At 42.6% G+C, this 22,799-nt stretch overlaps 1 protein-coding gene across 7 annotated transcripts in view; it reads right to left on the bottom strand.

Moving 5' to 3' along the window:
- The window catches only part of NUP153 (nucleoporin 153), a 46,477-nt gene extending 24,072 nt beyond the window's left edge, over positions 1 to 22,405 (bottom strand). For 3 of the 7 annotated variants that reach the window (XM_080378234.1, XM_080378237.1, XM_080378236.1), the window contains exons 1-5: positions 21,786 to 22,405; positions 5,838 to 6,054; positions 3,421 to 3,669; positions 2,005 to 2,144; positions 1,793 to 1,921 (exon numbers count right to left, since the gene is read on the bottom strand). In XM_080378234.1, the coding sequence (XP_080234360.1) occupies positions 1,793 to 1,921; positions 2,005 to 2,144; positions 3,421 to 3,669; positions 5,838 to 6,054; positions 21,786 to 21,890 (840 nt within the window). In that variant the 5' untranslated portion in view covers positions 21,891 to 22,405. The remainder of the gene's footprint in view (positions 1 to 1,792; positions 1,922 to 2,004; positions 2,145 to 3,420; positions 3,670 to 5,837; positions 6,055 to 21,785) is intronic. The other 4 variants (XM_080378238.1, XM_080378240.1, XM_080378235.1 and 1 more) reach the window with 3 other exon arrangements.
- Positions 22,406 to 22,799: the final 394 nt, after the last annotated feature.

Genomic DNA, 22,799 nt, shown 5'->3' with positions numbered 1-22,799 from the left:
TTAGCATTGCAAATGTTACAATGCTTGATTTTGAATTAAACATGCATTTATTTTATGCCCTATGGCTATACTGATGATATAACCAATACTCCTGTGATGACAGAGAAAAACGCACTCACTGGACATTCAAGCCATGAAGAAGAAAATATACTCTGGTGACTCTACAGAACGGGGCCCCACACGTCTTACACACGGGATAAAGCAACAAAAGAAATATTTAGATGTAAAAGGTCATAAAAGGGAAGGTGTCAAGCCTGTAGGGTCTCTGAAGCAGTAATCAGGAAAACAGAACAGAAGCAAAGACTTGTACTGCAGAAAATACTTTCAGTAACAAAACAGATCTCAGTTTCATGACTGTGTATGTGTACCATCTTAAAACCAACATATACAATCACCATCAGGCATTCCTAGTTTTACTTCTTGTTTCCTCTCTTCCCCCAAGATTAGCTGACTGAAGATTTTTACTGGTTGAAAAGATAAAGATCTGATTTGAACTGTAACAGCTCTAAACATTACACTGAAAGAGTAAACTGTTTTATTTGTACCACATGACTTTGAATATAATCCAAAAAAGCATCTTTCAGTGTTAATTTTTTTTTTTTTTACTTATGTTAAACACCTCCTGGAACCACATCATGCTTACCACACTGCTATGTGAAGTCAGGAAGCAGACCACACAGTATGTAAAAACACAAGCGAGACTTGCTGTAATCTACAGCATGCAACAACAAGCAAGCTAGTCTCTCCTTCAAAAGCCTAATATTTTGGTTCCTCTTTTCAGCATAATCCACACCAATTTCAAAAAAAACATAAAAATAGCTGACCAAAGAGGGCTCCAAGCTTACAAGAGGTTCTGAGTGTTCAGAAGTTTGATTTAACACCAAGTTAGAACAAACCACAAGTTTTCATGGGTTCCCCTAAGTCAGGAATTTGCAGGTCCCCTTGTTGCATGGCAGAAATGGACTGCCAGGATAGTAAACTCTTTTTACTTCCAGTTCCTTAAATAAAGTTCATTTTGACTTTTGATATTTTTTTTTAATAAATAAAGCCCATTTTGATTTAAACACATTCCAACTGAAGCAGAATTTACTAACTTTTTTAGATTCAACCCTAACTACCGAGAGTTGTCAACATTTTTATTTGCTGGTTCATTTTAGAACGTGAACAACTCTCAAGGGCAAGTAACTCTCTTCAAGAGCTACCTGAATGTATTAAAATAGAAAGCATTTTATTGTTTATCTTGAGACTGCATGCCTCCCTCTCATGTTTATCATGAGATTGCATGTAGCAGAAGAGCAAAGGATCAGCAAAGCTGCCTTTTAGATACTAGTAAAGATTGCAGTTTCATACAATATATTCATAGCATGAGTGTAGACATGCTTGTGTAAGATGTACAGACAAGTATCATGCAGGCAGATTTTGCTACTCTAAACACAAATTTTAAAAGTTATGCCACGATTGTTTTTATTTACATGCTTTAACATAATACCATCAGAAGCAGACAATGGTAGAAAATGAGTTTTTTGAAAGTGGAAATCCCAACTAAAAACAAACAGCCAGAAGCTAAGGTGCCATTGTCATTCTTGTGCATGGCAAGTATTTTCTACATAAGCTGTTTCAAAAAAAATTTATACAGAATTGTTCTTTTCTGCTCTTGCAGACTGAGAGGGCAAAATAGAAACTGTTGCCATATTTCCAGCTCTCTGCTCACAGTTTTTTTGGCAGTGCTACCCCTTCTGTATTTCATTTTCTGTACCACATTTTCCCTCACATCACACTACTATTCTCTTACCTGATAAGGAGCAATTCGCGCCTTTGTCTCCCTTGCTGCTGCAGCTGCACCACCGTAAGTGGTCTTTCCAGGGTAAAACGGAGAATCCCCAAGCTGGCTTGTCTTAAAGACAGAAGTGTTTCCAAGTGACTACAGAAAGGTATTATGGTAGAGTAGTTAGTAAAATGGCTACACATTCAAATTGTTAAAAATTAACACTGTGCAGTACTTACAGGTGAGGGAGATCCAAAAGCAGATAAATTGAACGCAGGTTTTTTAGAGCTAGCTGCAGGATGTTGTGAGAGAGAATGAGATCTTTCAGCTTCTGTGGACCAGAGTAGTGGTGCTGAAGTATTTTTTGAAACTGTGATATCTGCCAAAATGATAACATGCTGTATGTAAATGCCTTGTGTAGAGAACTTTAATATCAAAGATCACACTAACTCCTGAGTTCCTTAATACAGAAAAAGAAGTCTTACAGAATGAAGAAGCCCCCCCTAACACTCATTTCTCCAACAACCTAACCTTCAGAGTTCTTCAAACAGACCCTTTCACATATGGCATGAAAACCAAGCATCAACTCTGAACTTGAAATCCGTTCACAGAACTGTCAATTCGTTACTTTTCAGTAATCTTTCAAAAGCATGCACAATAAGTCAATAGTATACTTCCAATACAGAGCAATTTTATTTTTTATTCTTTCATGGTAAAATAAAAGGGAACTGCATTAACACTGGTGCATCTATAACAACACACAGTTCTTCCCATGTTGGTAAAGGGTTGGAGGCCAGTGTAAGTCAGAACTGCACAGCTTTTAAACCTGAAAAATTCCCCCAAAGGATGAACTAACAGAGTTAACAACCTATTTCCCATGTATATTTTATGGAGACACACCAGAAAGCTCTAGTAAATTCAGGTTATAGTCTAAACCCTGGCAACATCTACTCTGAATTGTAAAAGTATGTTCTCCAGAGAACTTCCTGAGCATGCCTCAATCCCCGTTTATATGGGGAACTAGAAAAAGCTGCAAACCTGCTGTTTGCCTTTTTCAGCAAGATCACCTAGGTCCCCATCTACATCAATATGTTTTTGGTTTGTTTTTTTTTACTTTAAGATGGTGTACATTCCTTACTGAATTCAGCAAAAGACATGGCAGTATTGGCAACTGATGCCTTCTACGAAGAAAGGCCAAAAAAGCAACCCAAACTTTTTCAGTCAGAATAGTTCCTCTATCGACTCCTGGTGAAACCACAGGAAAACATCATGTGTTTCTGTTTGTCACCTGTATTTATTCACATTTAACCTGCTGTCAGTTAGATATTCCAAGTCACTCTTCCGATCAACCTAGCCGTCAAGCTACAGCGAGTCATCTTCAGTCCCCACTATCCAATTTCAAGATTTACAGACAACCTAGCTAAAAGTGCATTTATCAGCACCGCCTCTTTGTAAGATCAGGGTCTCATAAACGTATCCCAAAGCATGGTCATATTAAAAAGGTGACAGTACTATATACTTCTAAAATACTTTAAATTTCGTTCTAACATCCACAGCTGACATTCACCTACTTATTTACTAAGGTAACGTGGAATATTGAAAACTGCAAAGTACTTCATCTTACCAAAAAATCAACTAGAGAAGATGAAAGTTACCTTTATCAGATGCTCTAGAGGAGAAGCCACTGGTTGTTGAGATGTTATCATCGTCATGCTGAGAGGTAGAATCTTTTATTTCTTTTACAAGAGACAGTCCAGGACTGCCAATGCCAAGTGAAGAAGATGTAGAGGGCTGACAATGTGGTACTGAGGAATCCAATATGGTACAGTTCAAATGGCTTCGATGAAGAGAGGGCCTTGTTAACACATCTGAGAAGTTCAATGCAGATCTGCTCGTGGATGGTTCTAAACAAGAACAGGGACACAATTAGCTTTCCTATAGGCAAGCTCACAGAAGCCAAAAGCTGTTTTCTATCAACAGTCACGCTATCGCCAAGCTCTTAGCACAAAAATAGAGAAGCCAAATTTAACTTCTTCCTCACTCTGATAGGGTTTCATCTGATTACAACAGCACCACTGCTTGCAATACAAAGTATTAACATCATATTAAGTAGTAAACGATAAAGTTTAACACCACCAGATTCTGACCCCACATTCAAACGCTCTAACATTGGGTCTTTCAGCAAATCAAACATATATGAATTCCTTTTCTTCTGCAGATATTGCTTGCAATAAGCTTTCCGAAATTTCAGATTACATGGCAAATTACAGACAACTCTGCCATTGATACAACCTTGTAACAAAGACAATGTTAATCTGAATACATAATGTGAAAATGTGTATTTGCAGAAAGTTTGGGAGAGTTAGTTTGTTTTGGTGTCGTCATCCCCCCCTCCCAAAATTAACATATTAGGTCATGCTACAGGCAAAATATTACCTCCTATCCATTAACTTTTCAGGTTTTGGCACAAAGGACAAGTAAGCATCATAGTCTCAGTTGCAAAATGGGCATTTTTTCCCTCACGAACCAAAGGGTCCATAAACAGTGCCAGGGTCCTGCAAGGGGTGGTCTCGCAGCTCCAACTTGTCACATGAACAGAACAGCTATTAATGGATGTGTTGCCTGACATCCACGTAAGTCCAGTGTCTCTCCTGGGAATTCTGGGTATAAACATGACTAAGTCGCTATCTTCTTGGTATTTGCACTGAAGCTTAAACTAGCTAGTTTGATCTTCATAACCACCACAGTATTAACAATTGGTTCTCCAAAGCACTGGTAGATTTTTTAGGACTGTCTTGTCTGAGATAAAGACAGTGTTATCAGGGGCTGACCAAGCAAAGGAATACAGAGCTGAAGAAACAAGCTTTCTAAATTTATAATAATTTTTAAAATCTTATTAATTATAGCAAGAAAGATTGGTCTAAAACATCCACAGATGGCAACACAAGCTACTAAAGGTTCTAGGGTGTCCATCTGCTCCTGATTTCTTGGGAGCTAGAAAGTTTGCTGTGCAGCTGTTCTTACTGAAAGGTCCTTTCAGACAGTTTTCCAGGGAAGCCAACACGTGTTCCTCATTCATGAGGACCTTCTCTATTCCTTTATCAAAACTTACTCTCAAGCTACAACTACACAGAAAGCAATACAGCTCCTTATTTACACTTAGAAGACTTCGGTGACAAAGGTATTTCCTCATTATTTTTCATTCTGCCAAGAACAGAAGCAACGGAATTTCTACACATGGTTATGTATGTGTGCTCAGACAAATCTCTTCTTATTAAAAATCAAGTTCAACAAGACTGCTAATTTAAGAGAAACTCACATAGCATCAAATTTACAGAGAAGAACTACAGAAACAGTGAGAGGCACACATATAAAACAGATTAATCTTTTATAAAGTGAGGGGTTGCAAACTTCTTTGCCAAGGGTCCAAACAGGTTTTCAAAGACCCCACACTAGCCATGCACACACCTTAATGTTACCAAGTATTTCAAAAAGATTACCGTCATAAACCAAATTACAAAGTTCTCCATTAAACTAACAAGGAACTCTACTAAATTGATTGAAGAAGCTCAAAGGAAAAAAGTCAGGACATGAGAAGGAATTTTTCTCTGGCATTCTAGCATCTGGTCTTCTGTTTTGAGGACAACAAAACAAATTAATGTTTTTATTACCTTAGGCAATTAGATAGACTTTCATTACAAACCTTTTGAAAATAAAATGTAATCCAGCACACTTGCAAATGAATATTATCAGTATTTTGCACCTGGTTAATGGACTACCTGAAGTTAACTGATGACTTCCAAGAGCTATGGGACAACCTCCAGTACGTTTCACAAATATGTTTACAGTTTAAAGCTAAGGTGGTTTCACAAACAATTGTTGGAGGTTTTTTGTTTGGGTTTTTTGAGCAGTTTGGGTTTGGTATGTGTGTGGGTTTTTTGGGTTGGGTTTGGGTTTTTTCTTTTAATTTTGTCAAAATTCTCCTTCCAGTTTCCCTTAGAAATTTAGATTCAAAACTAGAAATCTGTGAACAAATACAGATGGCCAGAATACTAAATGATTTTTCACATACCTTCTAAATTAATTCTTGCTGATTCAGGCGTCACTCTCCCATCAATCACTATGTTATCTTCATTTGCATAATCATGGTGATAGTTTACTGGATTCTCTTCCTGGTTTGTAGATTCATTTGCATCTACACATTCATCTTCATTTCTATTGAAATACTTCTGTAACCATCCTGGTACCATGTTTTTCACTGATTCTGTCACTCTGCTAATGATTCCCTGCTTGAAAGGAAAAATACTTGTTAATTACAGAAACACAGTCAATAGCATACGCTGGGATGCGACCTTGGACAGACCTTGAAGACAGACTGATAGCAATTATTCTGAATAAGAATAAGATAGAGTTGATTGATCCTTGACATAGGATCTCTGTACTTTTGGGACATGAATGACAAATTAACCTAACTTTGATTTACTACTAACCTACCAGTTTCTGTACTTCCCAGTGACTTTGGCTATGTGCAGAACTCTGAAATTTCAGCCGAAGTACAGCAGAGGCTTGTCAAGTCACAAGGTCATCAGGAAATTCTATTTCTAACTAACACCTGATGTACATACTTTTTTTGAGTACTCCTCCTCTTCATGACCTCACTTGAAAAACCATCAAAAACAGAAACTCAGCAATTATCTACAGTGACAGTGCTGACCATAACAGCTGCTAGAATCAGTGAACTTAAATAACTCTAGTTTTTCTAATGCTGACTACTGTGTATCAAAAAAACTGTTATGCTCTGAACACTCTGGGTATCCCGAAAGAAATCCCAGAAACAGCTACAGTTGAATAACAGATGCCTCACTACAGGACTCCGATTAGATCCATTTTGATGCATTTAATTTCATGGTATGTTAAAGCTTTGGATCTCCAAACTTTAATATTCTGCAACTTCTGAATACATAAAAGCCCTATCCATTCTGACAGTTACCAATTATTTGCAATCCTTACACCCTATGTTTAAGAAATAGTTATTTACCATTTTGTTTTAGGCAGTCACTCGTTCCCCATCATGCCCTCAAAATTTCAACACACCTTCCTGTCAAATCTCAACCCCGCGCAGCAAATCGCTTGCAGCACAAAGCTCCCTCCCTCTCGCACTGACCACAGCCACAGAACCCGCTGCCAGACTCCGTAAGCTGCAAGCAAACCTGAAAGCTAACTCCACACTTGCAACACTTTGGAAACTGACAAGTAATGAGTTAAACAGATTTTTGTTGAACTCCATTGTCATTTGCTAACACATGTACCAAAGGCCCTGGCAAGGTACTTTGGCATTTTCCTGGATTTAGGCAACAAAATTTTCAAGTCAAAATTATTATTCTGTTGTAGAAAATTGTTACATGTTCAAAGAATATTCTCAGTCTAGTAAACAATTCTGAAACAAGAACTCTGCTGTATTCAACTTTCTTAAAAAATTTAGCACACAGACAAAACAGTAGCCCATTTCACTTATTCAAGTCTTACATGAGTTACAAAAAAATTAGACATCCTTGAATCTGGAGTTAAGAAGGGAGTGGGATAAGAGGAGGATGGGAAGGTAGAAAACAAAAAGGCTTTTCACAGAAAGAAAGTAGTCTTAATTTACAATCTGACATTTTCATAATGATTTGTAATTTAATCTTGTACTTGCACAAAGACAGAATAAATATCCAGAGACTGTTTACACCAGATAGAGTACAGCGTAATAAACACATCCATCACAATTACCACACTAAGATGCACACGAGTATGCCCTGCTCAGGATGTTGCTGCTATTCTACATAAATACTAAGCCTCAGCTTTCCAACAAAACCTACTAACTGCATGTAATAGCAGAGTTCACAAACAGTTCAGCACACAGTACCAGCGAAGAGATAGTCCCTACTCTATCCCCAGCCCCTCATTTCCACTTTTCCCTGTGGCACACCATCCCCCTTTTTTGTGGAGAATATTTTGCTGCTATGAATAAAAGATATTGGAAACTCACATGAGTTGGAATTTGCCAAAATGAGCAAACAGTCAGGATACAAACTGCATCCAAGGCAATCCTCTTTCCAAAAAACCTAAGCACTACTGCTTGTAGTATTGCTAGAGAGTTTCTCGATCAGAGACTAGGGATTAATGGCCATATAATAGGCCTGTATGATTCCCTTGCTGAAGAAATCCTCCCAGGACTGAAAGCTACCCGAGACTCAAGATGGAAGAAGTTGTAGGCATCCAGAAAAGTAAACACCCAATCATTAGTAATCCTAATGAGTAACTGGAGAATCTAGCTAGACTAATAATTAACCAGGACGACATTTTAGCATCCATATCTAAAACCAGACTGGTTTGACTCTTTCTTGCATATGGTGGCCTTGCTAGCATTCTCCACATTATCAACGCTTTAATACTAAGCGGGGTAACACAGGGTGACTCCCCCGACCAACCAGGAGCTGGAACTCGCTCAGCACAGCTGTACTGCAGCAAGTACAAATAGCCTGCTCCATCTGGCTTGGGCACAGTGGAAGACAAGAAGCATGGTTTTGTGCTCCAGAAGACAGCATGCTGGCTTAACTACAAAGCAAGGAAAAGCAAAATACATGGAAATGCACCTCCATTTTCTGCCTGCATAATGAAAATACTGATTAAAGGCATTGTGACAGAACTATGCAGGCATTATGAATGAGCCATCATCAAACACAGATCTCACTAAAAAAAAAAAAAACAAACCACACTTCTACTCTAAAAGCCACATACCTCAGGTATGTCCACTCACAAAAAAATAAATAAAAAAAATAGTATCAAGGACATTAAAATCTCCTTATGGCATCTCCTACCAGCCCATCACAGCTGAAGCCAATCAATAAAGCACCTCGGCTGGATTCCTGTCCAAGTCGGGCAGTAAAGGTACCACTGACCAACTACACTTTGAAACATGCACACTCCATATTCTTGCCAGGACATTTCAGCAAAGGGTCATGCCTTGCACTGTCTTTAAAGCCAGCATTTTAATCTTAACATAACTGTCACAGCACTATCAAAACTAGCTGACTGCAGCAAGGCTTTCACCACCCCATACCAGATTAATAAGTAGTTCCCGTGCCTTCCTGGCACGGCCACCCATCCTCCCACAAGGTTTCAAAGGTTCATCTACTGTCCATGATGTTTCTTCATCCTCTTCAGGCCAGTCCACACTACTTCTTGCCTCTGCTGCATCCACCTCCAGAGCCCCCTTACATCCAGGGCGCTCCCTCTTCTCCCTCTGCTTTTTCCAGGTCTCTCTTCATCCCATACTCCTCTTCCTTTGGTCCTTCTCCTCCATACCCCTTAGAGCTATTTAACTACTTAGCAGGAACCAGCCACAGCTGCACCTTATCCACACCAGCCAACCTGCTGCCCCTGAAGCCAGCCCACAGCTGTATGTTATCAGTGTTAATTAACCCAGCTTCATTCCTCTACAATTCCTCTACACCTAACTATTGTTTTTCTTATTCTTCAACTTCAGCACATGCATTTGAACACCCTTTCCCTCCCTCTGCACACACAAGAAGCCTACCCTGTCAGCAGCCGAGCACTCTCCCTCTACTGCTCCAGTGCCACCAACTCTCTCCTGTGTCCACCCCAGGTTCCCTCTGCCTATCTCAGGTTCCCTGGTGCTACCACCTCCCCACACAGGCCTCACAGATCCTTCTAGAAGACTGACAAGGCTGCTGCGCAACTCATTGATGCAGACAGATCTTCAGAGGTGAAATACAAAAGACATGGCACAAGACAATTCTAACAGGCTTATTCCTCCAGCAAAATCTGTGCTGACTGCTCAGAACGCATCTCCTCATGCCACAAGTAGGGACTGGTTCCTGAACATCTTCAGTCACTACAGCTAAACTAAACACACTACTGCACAGAAACTCTTCTACAGGCCACAGGGGCACCAAACTTAATATTGTGAAAGGGCAGAAGACGCCACGGGGCAATTCCAATGACACGCAGCAGTGTTTTAGTCACTGAATGTGTTTTAGTCTTTAACCAGCTGAATTTAGAACTGCTGTCAGTACCAACAGTTGTCTGCTAATCTTAAATACACTCATACTCTATGCTCATCCTAAAATATCAGCAGGAAAGCAGAACAAAACAAAAAAACCCAAGCAACGCACCACTAAAAAGATTCAGTAGCTTAGGAATAGATATTTACAGAAGTTTTTCAAGTTCTGTGCATCATCCTAAGTGCCAGCAGCTCTGCTAGATGTGTCTATGTATACAAACGCCACAGCAACAGTAACTACAGTTACTCAAAGGCATATTGCCTTCAGATGCAGCTCTAAGCAAAAGATTATGTAGTTAGAAACACAAATCAGTAAACAAACACGTCACAATTTACTACTTTAAAATCCTATTTCTTTAAAGGATTAATATAAAGAAAGAAAAAACTATAGGTTATAGTCACAGTTCAAATTCCAAACTTAAAAGCAGGCTATTTCTTGACCAAAAATATTTAGGGAACAGGACAGTTTTCCCACCTCACAAGGGTCTCTCACATAGCATAGGGTGGGATGGGCAGGAGTACTTAGCAATAACGCATCACTGGAAAGCATCTATTTTTCTAATTGAGTTGATTTCAGTCTGAGAGGCTTAAGTAAATCCCACTATACAACACAGGATGTACTAAAAAAATTATACCAAAATTACATAAAACGTCATACACCAACATGAATTTGTCAGCAATGCAAAATACACAACCGGATAAAAGAGCTAATTTCCACTTCACTGTATGCTCATCCCTGAAAAGCATCAAGTTTTTACCTCCAGGCCTCTCGGAGATTTCTTTGCTTCCCATTTCAAAGTTCAAGTTATTAAAACACAGAAAGCAGTAAGTTCTCAAAAAGAAAACCTGTACCTAATGGTGAAGTTCACCTAGACAGAGCAGAACAATCTAACAACTTCCAACCATCAATGGGGAATTTCCGTGCCCTCTCCATCCCCCACAGTTACCTCACGTCAGCTCTGGCACATAGCAGACTACTCTCCGTACTAGCTGAATCCATAAATCTGGCAAAAAGTACATGTTTCTCTGTTGGACTAACGAGTTCAGCTGGCTCAGTGCACCAGAACTGGGCCAAGAGAGAAAGCAAGATCAGGCAGCCAGGACGAGAGGAAGAAGAAACAAAACTTCTCCCTCTTTTTTTTTAACCATCCTGTGTCCATACTGACATTAAAGAGATTGTCTCTTTCTCCTCTTCAATCCACCCTTCTCTTGTGCTGCCGCTAGCACATATATGCAGCCAAGTGACAAACTGTATCAGGGCTCTATCAAATAGATCTAGCCAAAAATTTGTGTCTAGACTGTGATGACAAGGACTACCCCTCAGGGGCATCAGATCACTGGTCCAGCTCACGCTGTGGCTGCATGGGTGCTGATGTAAAAGCGGGAACAGAAATGGAAACATGACACGATTGTCTTTTGCAGCAGCAGACTTAGACTGGCTTAGACTAACTCCGCTTTTGCTGTTTAGGGAGTGGTTTCAATCTGGACGTAGGACAGCAGTTTTATACTTCATTTAGAAAAAAGACATAAAACTTATGACTTAATATGAACAATATGTTACAGGAATGCCATTAATTATGTAACATTTGAAAAACATCAATTTTATTAAAGGCAAGCAGACTACTTCAGACTTATTTCTAAAAATCATGAAGAAGGGATTATGATACCAAATGCCAGTGTATTTCCTTCTTATTGCTTGAAGTGACCCTTATTTTCCTTAATCTAGTTAGCTTTAGAATAAACATTCCAGAGAAATTCAGGTGCTGTTTTACATTCTGGCACTGCCTGCACATCTGTACCCATCATTCTCACTTCCATCTGAGTGCCAAATGCTAACGTATGCTCCGATAGATAAATCTGTGCCTAACCCGCTAAGTTAAATCCTTGTGACGCTGAATCGTTTTATCTCAAGTTCTGCCCACACCTTTATTTGACACAGTGACATTACAAAAGAGAGCAAGAAGTATAAGGCACCTTCCTTCCTTCGCTTTAGTTAACCCTCAGCGGCAATCAGTGATGGGCGCTGTAAATTATCGTGCATACGTTCAGTGTTACATGTTGAGACAGAAATCTATCAGCATCAAAAAGGAAAAAAAAAAAAAAAGAAGATTAAGGAGACTGCTTTCACTTACAACTTTACAAGCAGTTCTAAAGGAGTTCTTCCTTAATCTACGATGAGACTCTAAGTACGGTTAGTATTTTTTATTGAAAGACCACCACACTTATGCGACTTATGCACCTTATGCACACCTGTGCATAGCTAAATTTCATAGACAGTGCATAGGATTCCATTAAGTGAAATGCTGCTCAGGCTATTTTTATTTTCCTGTAAGGGAATCCTAGAGTCCCTAAATTTTACTTAACAAGTACCACAACACCTAAGAAAACATGGCATCAGGATAACAAACTCTGCGATAACTGCACAGACAGGAAGTTTGAAGTTTTCAAAATCAGAATGATCAAGAAATACATTTCCCATAGCACTAGATGGTTTTTACAAGGCCATTAGCACAAGTTACCAGACTTAGCAAAGTACAGTAACATACGTTTTATATTTAGGCATAAAATTGCCTATTTCATTTATAGGTATTTTTTATACAGTAAGACCCAATTCAATACAGTATTTCAACATCACCAAATGTAACTGATAATAGAAATGCTAAACTCTTCTATTTCCTGCATTTATGGCAAGTAAGAAGTTTATGCATACAAAGGCTCTCCATGTATCATATCCCATAGAATAAATAGACCCCTAGCAAAGAATTAAACATTTTCAGTGCCACTTTACCTAAAAGCACTCACAAGCAAACATGGCATCACAGGCAAATTTATGGCATGTAGTAATGAGGACACATTATGTATGTAAAACACAAGCAAGGGTAGACCAAATTCTGCAACAACTCCTGACTCACAGCTTGCTGATGTCCATCCCAGTGTCCAAGGCTTTATAGATAATTTGAAATATATTTCTACAAAGGTACTTTCTGCTACAAAATTTCATTCCTGCCACTTCGGAGTGCACTTCAAAGTAAATCAAAATCTTCAAACAAGACGACTGGAATTAATTTTTTGAATTAAATGTGGTGTAAGCGAAAGATAGGAAAGTACTTTCATGGTCCCTCTGAAGTATCCCTCCTTTCCATGCTGATCTACAAACTGAGCTGACAACACAAGATGCTAGTGGTTTTGTAAAACGTAACATGTCAATCGTGTTGCACATTCAACACGTTATCTTATTAACAATTTTGAACACGTAAGTTGAAGTAACCAACAAATCACCTTTAGTTATTCTCTGTGATACTGCTTAGTTTAGCAAAACTCAAAGACTTCCCACTTTTTGAGTATCATTCACATTGTTTAGCATATAAAAGTTAAACCTCACAATTCATCTAAACCAGCAGAACCTGTAATTACTTTAAATAGGATACATTTAACCCTGCTGCATACACTTCTGGACTAGATTTAAAAATTTAAAAATTGGTGCTTACAAGAAACTAAAACACCAACCCTTCGGCACAGCTGCTTTAGCTGCAGCAGTGGTGACTACTGTTACACTCTCTGACACTTTAAGATTCTGAAACCGTAAAGCCAAGGCAGGCTCACCTCTACTGCAGGGCAGTAATCTTCAGTCATAAAGCACTGTCTTTCTGGCCATATTTTTTCACTGCAGCTCAACTGACACACAACTTGTCCAGAAAGATTATTTTTTTTAGTGATTGAAGGTAATGGCATCTACAAATCAGTATATATTCTACAACTCTGTAAAGTAAGTTTAATAACAAATACTAAGGGCTGACATTAGAAGAGGTGCACTGCTATAGCTAAATTTAACATGTTATCTAGTTGCACCACAGTAATTCCCCAATACAGCTACATTTAAACCAGTTTAAACCTTGTTTACATCTGCTTAGCACAGGATGACTTAAACTACAAATGCATCCGTACTACAGGCTTGTGCATATAGCTTTTCCTCACCGATTTAAGGTTTCCTTATCGTAAATACTTCAGTACCTCACCAGACCCATAATCCAGTCTCCAAGAAAATGCCAGTTGAACAATTTAACTCTTTGCTTGGTTTACTTAAGTCTTGGAAGTCACTAGTCCTTGAGCTCTAATAGGGGCAGGAGTCGTGCGACTCACCAGCTTCCAAAAAAAAAAAAAATATTAAAAAAGTGATTCAAAATACAACCATAACTAAAAGCAAAGTCAGCCCGCTCTCCAGGACACTCTCACACAACTCTTTTCAAGAGCAGACCTTACGGAGACAAGAAACAACCTCCGCAAGGAGAAAGAAAACTTTCTACTGGCACAGGTATTCGCAGAGCTAGCCTGTGTGCCAAAACCATAGCTGCAGGACTTCAGTGCATGTTGGTGCCCATGTGTTAGCATACACATTTTTTGCCAGCAAAGGTGAATGTAAAGATGAACTTATGTTTACTTTAAAAAACATGGTGGTCACAGCCAAGCCAAACACACACAAAGGCACTGTAATTAAACACAACATGCAATTATGAGATGAGTTATTGAATCTCAAAGGAAACTCCCCTCCTCAGAAATATTAGTACTGCTGTCCCAATATGAAAGTTTTAGGGCTTGAAGTCTTTTCTTGTCAAAAGAAAGGGAATGTACTTGTACACTCTCACACAAAAGCAAAGAAAATCAAATGTCATAGTTAAGAGAAGGTCTTTTAATTAATAAGTATTTTCATACAGTAATCTAGAGTACCACAATGACAAATACTGTATCAGCAAGTTGCAAAACTACTTAAGCTTCAGGCAAAGTCAAACAAGCTAGTTCATACTTGTCTTCACTCAGTTTTAAGATGGTCCAACTGATTTGGCTTAAAGGGGTTTAGAGACTACTTTCCCTGTCCCTTCCACCAACAACTGATGGATATAACCAACTCCCACCAGAGGTGGTGACAAACAGCTGTGAATAACACTACTACCTTTAAGTGGCTCAACCCTTAGCAAAATTAACATCTCTTTGGCTTAGAAGGGGCATTTAAAATGTACCTTTCAGACAGTTGTAAGAAGCAGATAAAACCTGTAGTGTTTAGGCATAAGGGCAAGGACAGAGCAAGTCAAGACTTCTAAGCAGCCCTATAAATTAAAATAAGTAAAATGAGGAATGCAGCAGAAAGAAGGGAAGATACCTGGCACAAGAGATCTGTACAAGGGAAAACAATAATATGTCCAAATTTAGGGCAGTTGTTCATGAAACTGCATAGATAAATAATTTAATACCCTAACAAGTACTAAAAAATTCTGCCTAGTGGCTAGAATTCCTCATTAGAACAATATTGTGGGCACTTAATTCTTCAGCATTGAGGGCTTATATTGTATGCTACAAAAAGCACAGAGGAGAGTTTTCATTATACTGTCTTAGTAGTACACACCAAGAATCATATACTGAGGAACAACTCCTCCCCCTTCTATCAAGGCTATATAAATATCACTATTCAACATATTGTAGATGTACAAGAGCTACAAAATAAATACTGGATTGCTTACAAAGAGCATTAAAAAGCAAAAAACCCAGAGTTTTTGCAGTTTCATGGCAGAAAAATGGAAAAGCGCACCATGTGACCTATCACTAAAAAAAACAGAAGACATTTAAAAAAAAACTGTCTGGAAAACAGTAACCCTAGAGAAGAGCCTCTTAGCTATTCGAGGGCAACCCTGCAATTTACTCTAGATAAAACGCTACAGCGAGATGGAGGTGTTCTTTCTTCCCTCAAAAAGCAGCACAGTCCTGAAGACAGCATTAGAGGGTGGACCAACAAAGAACTACCAACCTACAGAAACATTGGCATTTACACTGAATCAACACGTCTGGGCGTGCTCTCTGGTCCAACAGCAGCACTGAGAGAACTGGGCACACGCAGAGGCTGTAAGGCACCGCAGAGGCCACCTACTCCAAGCCCCTGCTCAGACGAGGACCAAGAACAGCAGGTCGCCCACAGCTTTGTCCACCTGGGTTTGGAGCACCTCCAGGGATGGAAACCCCTCTGGGCAGTTCTTCCAACACATTGGCTATCCTCACAGTTAAGATTTTTCCTAAAAAGAAATCAAAATTTCTACTTTTGCAGCTTGAGTGCATTCATTGTCTCTTTTCCTACTGCTATGAACCTCCCAGAAGAGCCTCGCTACACCTTCTCTATACTCTCGTCAGGTATCTACTCTTCTTAAGCTGAACACACTCAGCTTGCTCAGCCACATGCCACAGCCCCCTAATCATCTTGTTGGCCCTCAAGTAGACTCACTCCAGTACGTCACCACCTTTTTTTGTACTGGAGCAGCCAAAATTGGACACAACACTCCAGATGCAGTCCTAGAAGTGCTAAATAGAGGGGAAAAACCACCTCCCTCAACATCCTTCCCACATACTTACTAACACTGCTCAGTATGCAGTTGGCCTTCTTTACCTCAAGAGCACGCTACTGCCTCAGGTTCAACTTGCTGTCCAGCAGGTAGGCAGGTTGTTTTGTCCCAGACGCAGGACTTACCATTTGCCTTTACCAAATCTCAACGAGCTCCTGGCAGCCCTTTTCTGCCGGGATTCCTCAATGGCAGCCCTACCCCTCATCATATGATACAGCTGACGTTCCTCCAGGTTTGGTATCATCTGGGAACCTCTGAGGATGCATGCCATTCCTCCATCCCCGGTTGTTAATAAAGACATATAATATTATCAGCCCCAGTATCAACCCCTGAGAGCCTCTACTGGCAGTCAGCTGCCACAGGAACTCTGTACCGCAGATCACAACTCTTTGAGGCCAATGGTCCCACTCATTTTCCAATCGCTTTACAGTCCACATTTCACCAACCGGACTACAGGGATAACAGGGGAGATCATGCTGAGAGCCTCGCTGAAGTCCAGGTAAATGACATCCACTGCTCACCCAGTGCCCCCTAAGCCAGTCATCTCGCTGTGTTATGAATCTGTTACACGATGCCATGGTAGTCTGCATCTGCACCAATCTGAAATAGCTCTGCTCAAACTTTTTAGGCATGCAGAAGATTTTGAACTCTGTCCTCCTGCAGTCTGTAGGATCAGCAGCAGCTCAGTTCCTCTGCGGCAGAGGAGCAAGAACCGGTTCTAATTACTGACTGGAAGAATAAATAACTCTGAGGAAGCGATGTGCTGCCAGCAACCAAAGGCAATTTGCAGCGTCCCAGCTAACACAGTCAATTATTTCATCTGTTTTTTCTTCTCCTAAGATACTGCTCACTAGCACTGTTTTTCTCTAATACTTCACAGCCTCCAAGGCTGTCATGACAACACACTGAAAGACAAACCCCAAAATATTAATAAAATGCTACAGCAGTAATTGTCTATGATTTGTTATACCACTAAGAGCACTGTTAGCCTAAAGGAGAGAAAACTGTCACAATCTCAGTTTTAAAAGTTCTTCCCAAGTAGGACACATTTTTGTGTATGGTAAAAGTAGAAAGCCAAGTACCCCATGTAAACATCTGTTTTACTAATACAATTTGATATTGCTGTGACAGAGAGAAAACCTCTGTCGTTAACTACTAGGGGCAGTTCAAATTTTAGCTCGGTGTGCTAGCCTACTACTAAACCGAAACAAGCAGAGAAATGCATACAAATATAAATACAACCACCTAACCAGGCTTCATGGTGCAACCTTATTGACAGGAGTTAAACCAATACAATTATACTTGTGTAGGTCCTTACAGACATTCTTAATAAAGATTTTTCTAAATTACTATTTTCCTGCTTCGGGTTTATGAAACAGTATCTAGTTTACAATACTCAATCTCATACTCTAGGGACTCCCTCTGCATGAGTTTCAAAATTGCCTTCCAAAATAAACCTGGTGGTTTACAGGATTCCTTCTGCCTGCAGTCACTGCCCACCAAGAAAATCCCATGCATACATCAAACAATAGTTTACAACTGGCCTACCTTCAAGACGGCAGCAAGCAATAATGTCATGATTTAGACATTGCTGCATATAGCTGAAGTTCCCCATCCCGTAGCTATTCCATCTGGGAAGAATCTTACATGATGTCTCAAGTGACTTTCTTAAAATCACCAACCCAGAAGGGCTTTCATGACCAGGACCAGCAAATGTGCCGTTCAGTGGCTGTTTGGTCCCCTCTTCCAGCTAACATCCTAACTACATCAGCACAAGACCAACTACAAACATGCAGCAACTTACGTTGGTTTCATCAAGGGAAACATCTTTAGATTGTTTTCTTGTATATCAGGGCAGCACATCTACATTATAAATATGCACTGGCACGTACACATGTAAGAGAAAACAAAAACATATTGCTCCCCAGCAGAACCTACAAATATCTGTACTATCAAACAGCTCTAAGCTGAAGCTTAACATAAACATACATGTTTATGGGAAGGTTATAAAGACTTTTCAGCTAATTGTCTTTTCTCATGCTTGAATCTGCTTGTATGAGTTTTAAAGTCTAGGAGAGTCAAAGTTCTCTGATGTTTTCATTTGAATGGTTAATTATCAAATAAAAAAATAACCAAAAAGGTAACTTTAGTCTCATCTCTTCTAAGTCACATTTAGAATCTTTGAAATCTCTATGTTACCTTTTATATAGATAGATATATAAAAGGTAAACCAGTGCACACTCGCACACACATGCGTGTGCCAAATTAAACATAAAATTAACAACAGGAACATACTATACTAGAAGATGTTTAATAAGTCAACAATGTAAACATCCCATTAACACATCCACACTAGTAATTCCAGTCATCAGTCTACGTAAATGACTAGGACAAACCAGCATTTAGAAGCACCGGGGCCACATCCAGAAGATGAAACCCAGATGCTGGACACAAGAACTTGCTCACTTGCATGTGCTTCGGTCTCAAAAGAAGCCATAATTTTAACTCAAGTGCCTAAGCCCCTTACATGGTACAGGAGGCTGGATATTTCAGCATGAGATGGTGGAGTAAACAGGTAGCATGCCGAGCACAGCATCATCTAAAGTCAATGCATTCAGCATGGACCTGTCAACACTTAGGAAAGCGCAGTCAATGGAGAGACTCCTCATTCTCCCGGAACACCCAACCGGCTCTTTTCTTTCTGAGATACAATTCCCACCCCACAAACCTTCACAGTGGGTGATTCTATACCATCTTTACTTAGTAGTGCTGCCACTTCTTGTTTGTCAGTTTGTTTAATAATATAGCTGCTGATTGCATACTTTTTTAAGGCAGGATGGTAGCTCAGAAGGGAAAATACCACAGTTTAGTCCCTTCACTAATGGGGGGGCCTGTACCCACATCTCTACCTTCCAGGAGAATACGCAAGCTGTAAGTCAGAGCCTTCTTTTTCAGGCAGTAGCTGTTCACCTCTGCTATTTGAGGCTGGTTTAAAAGAAGGCTCTAGATTTAAAAAAAAACAACACATACACAAACATAATGAAGCATGGCTCTAAAGTGTAATTATCAGGCACTTGCGGAGAAAAAGGCAGGAAATATCAGGCTTTGCATGTTTGCTCCAAGGAACATCTAACATAAAACATTTAACTTCTGAGATCAAGGATCAGAGCCTGCATGTCTCCAGTCTTGGAGGGCAACATCTTCTTACACATCCTCTTTCTGGCTCAGTGAATCATGCATTCTTTTTCTGGATAGTAACACAGCTTCAGCCAGGAGAACTGAAGACAACACACAGCCTGGTGACTGGGACACTCGCCCAGAGAGTGGAAGATGTAGGTTGATCCCTCCAGGCAAAAAAGGAATCTGAAGAAGGGTCTACCACATTCTGAACAAATGCTTTAGCATTAAAAAGCAGCAGCAACACCTCCTCTTCCAACTGTCTTCTAAAGCTGTCGCGGTACTTTAGAGAAGACTGACACTGCAGCGCATGTTGGGCACGATCGGAGAATTCTCACCTGACTGAACTCCCCAGGAGACTATGACAAAACAACAACATCCAGAAAGCAGACAATCAAGAACCAGGCATTACACTAATCATCTCTCATACAAGTGAGAAAAAAACCCAAACCAAACAGATATCCCAGGGACTTTAAAGCTATACCACCTACAGTGTTTAGGCAACTTCAGAGCCTGATGGTAAGAGACTGAGGGTTTTCAGAACTGCAGTTTTGACTGCAAGCACCTAGAACAGTTCAATTACAGTGGTTCTATGAACCTACTTATTGACAGTAGTTAGGGGAGAGGGGAATCAGTATCTGAAGTACAACCTCATGTCAATATTATTGCATTGGGCACCTTCATGTCTTCCCAAACTCATTACTGAGACAATCGACACTAAACCACTGAATACTTCTGCAGAGTCGTTATTACATTGGAAACACAAACACTTGTCAATTAATTCAAATTTAAGTTAGCTATCTATCCAGAGCTCATCTTCTTATGCAATGCAAGTCAGCGAGCTGCGTAGGGTTAAAAAGCTATCCATTATAACAAAAGCACACATCTGACATCTATCAGTTTGCCTATTTATTTAATTGTTACGATTTTTTTCCCCAATATATTACTGTTAATTTCATCTGTGTATTTGATTTGTAGCATCTGTTCTCTGGGCAGAATCCCACAGATATCCTGAAGCACGTGTTTGCTTTGGCACATTGTTTAAATAAACCTACTGGAAAATGCACAGACAACAGAAGTGTCCGAAAACCATCCATGCTAATTATTTTAAATTCCTGTGTAAGGTTTATCAGTTATCTACGCAGTATCAACACGTGCAAGATATGGCAATTTCATTGTTATTCTATCATTCACATAAGAGCTTTCAGCATTTGCTCTGCAAGTGCAGTGATCCTTTGTATGAAGCCTCACCGTGCTAGCTTTACAAGGACAACACTGCTGATCAGTATACTACGTAAAACACTTAGTACTTCCCAAATAATAAAAACTAATTCAGCAACAGCTCGTGCATAACACTCCCTCAATTTTGCACATATTATTTAATCCCCTAGCTCATGTTACGGATTTAATAATGCAGAGGGTTTGGCCACACAGGTAACTTCGGGTTCACAAATACACGTGGAGGGCATTTCCAGAGCACTGTCTCTGGGCATCTTGAAATTTCTTGGTAAACAGCAATAAACAGCAATCGGGAAGGACCTCTGCTTCTCCCCCTGCTCCAGCCCCTCTAAACGGCATGGGACTTTGGCGTTCCGATTTACGAACTGGTTTTTTGTTATCCATCTCCTCTGCCCTTCAATACAAAGGAGAACAAACGCCTTATGAATTACATTTCACTTGCACTGCATCAGCACATTTAGGCACAGGCAAGAGCCTGAAGAAACTACCAGATGCAGACCTGAGGGTTCTGCACACAGCATCCGACAATAAAAAATAAATAATAATAATAAATAAAAATCAATCGATGATGCCTAACTACCCAGCACCCTCACAAACTCATTTGCACATCTGAAACTTGTCAAGAGAGGGAAATATTTGAAGCGATGCGCTGAAATCTGGAAAGTAACTACACCCGGTAAGGCAGCAGCGGTTTAGGCAGGGAGGGGCTGGCCCCGGACGGGGCACGCGGGCAGCAGGCCGCGCTCGGTCCCTCTGCTGCGCACCCCAGGGTCGCCGAGGGGCCGCGCAGCCCCCACACCAAACGGCCACCCCGGGGGGGCCCCCGCAGCCGAGGGGCCGCGGCGCGGCGGGGGAAGGAGCGCCCACCCGCCGGCCGCCGCCTCCCGCCTTCGCGCCCTGAGGAGCGGGCCGAGGCCCCGGCCCGGCGGCAGACAAAAGGGAGGCGCGGAGCCCCCGCAGCTGCCGGCGGAGCGGGAGCGGGAGCGGGGCGGGCGCCCGGAAATCCCACAATCCCCGCGGCCTCGGCGGGAAACCCCGCGCCGCTCCACCGGGAAAGCCCGGCCCGAAGCCTCGCACGTGGGGGGGGGGGAGGCCCCGCCGCTGAGGGGACACGGGGGAAGGGCCCGCCCGGGGTGACCCCGCCGCCGCGCCTCACCTGCTTGCTCCTCGCGTAGGGAGGCTTCGAGGCGCCCAGGTGGTACCGCCGGGTCCGGATCTTGCCGCCGCCACCGAGCCCGCCGCCGCCGCCTCCCGAGGCCATGATGGGATCCGGCCCCTCTGCTGCCCCGGCCCCGCCGCGCGCGCGGGCCGGGCCCGGCCCCCCACCGCCGCCGCCTCGTGTGCGGGTGCGCTTCCCCCCTGCGGCCCAGCGGCGGCTCCGCCCGCTGCGCTGTCACCGTCCCCGCAGGGATGCGCCCGGCCCGGCCCGGCCCGCTCACCGCTCCCGCCCGCCACGCGCCGCGCGGCCTGGCGCGGGGGCTCCGCGGCCTGCCCCTCCCCTCCCCTCCCCTCCCCGCCCCGCCGCGCCGCCGCACCAACCCCCCCCGGCGCGCGCGCGCCCTCGCTCGCTCGTGCTCGCTCGCGCGGGCGGGCGGGCGCGCGCGCTCCCTCTCACGTCCCGCCGCGCTCCCTCCGAGCGCTCCTCGGCCCCGCGCCGCCCGGCCCCGCGCTGCCCGCCCGCTCGCGGCCGAGCCGCCGCACCCCTCCCCCCTCCGGCCGACCAACCACACGGCGTCCGCCCGGGCGGCCCCGCGTCACCGGAGCGCGCCGGGATTGCGTCACCGAGCGGGACCGCCCGGCAGCCCCCGCGCGCCGGGGCACCGCCCGCCAGAGGGAAGCGGGAGGGGCCGGGAGCTCCCCCCTCCGCCGGGCCCCGCGGAGGAGAGCGGGAACAACCCGCCCCCGGGCCGCAAACGGGCGCGGGGCCGGGCTGGTGAGGGCCTTAGGCCGCACCGGGGGGAGCCCCGGCGGCGTTACCGCCCCGTGCCGGGTGACGAGCCAGGCCCAGGGCCTCCCGCCCCGCCTGGGGCGCGGAGAGCTTGAGGAGCGGAGCGGGCCGGGGCTCCCGCCGGGCGCCGCCGGGTTGGCGCAGGCCGCGGGGCTGAAGGCCTGCAGGCCTGTCCTCACTCTGTGGTGGAGTGGGAGCAGGTGGGGGGAAAAAAACCCTTCG

The sequence above is a fragment of the Falco punctatus genome, assembly GCF_963210335.1.
Source record: "Falco punctatus genome assembly, chromosome: 3".
Classification (NCBI taxonomy): domain Eukaryota; kingdom Metazoa; phylum Chordata; class Aves; order Falconiformes; family Falconidae; genus Falco; species Falco punctatus.
This window is presented reverse-complemented; position numbering and strand designations above follow the sequence as displayed.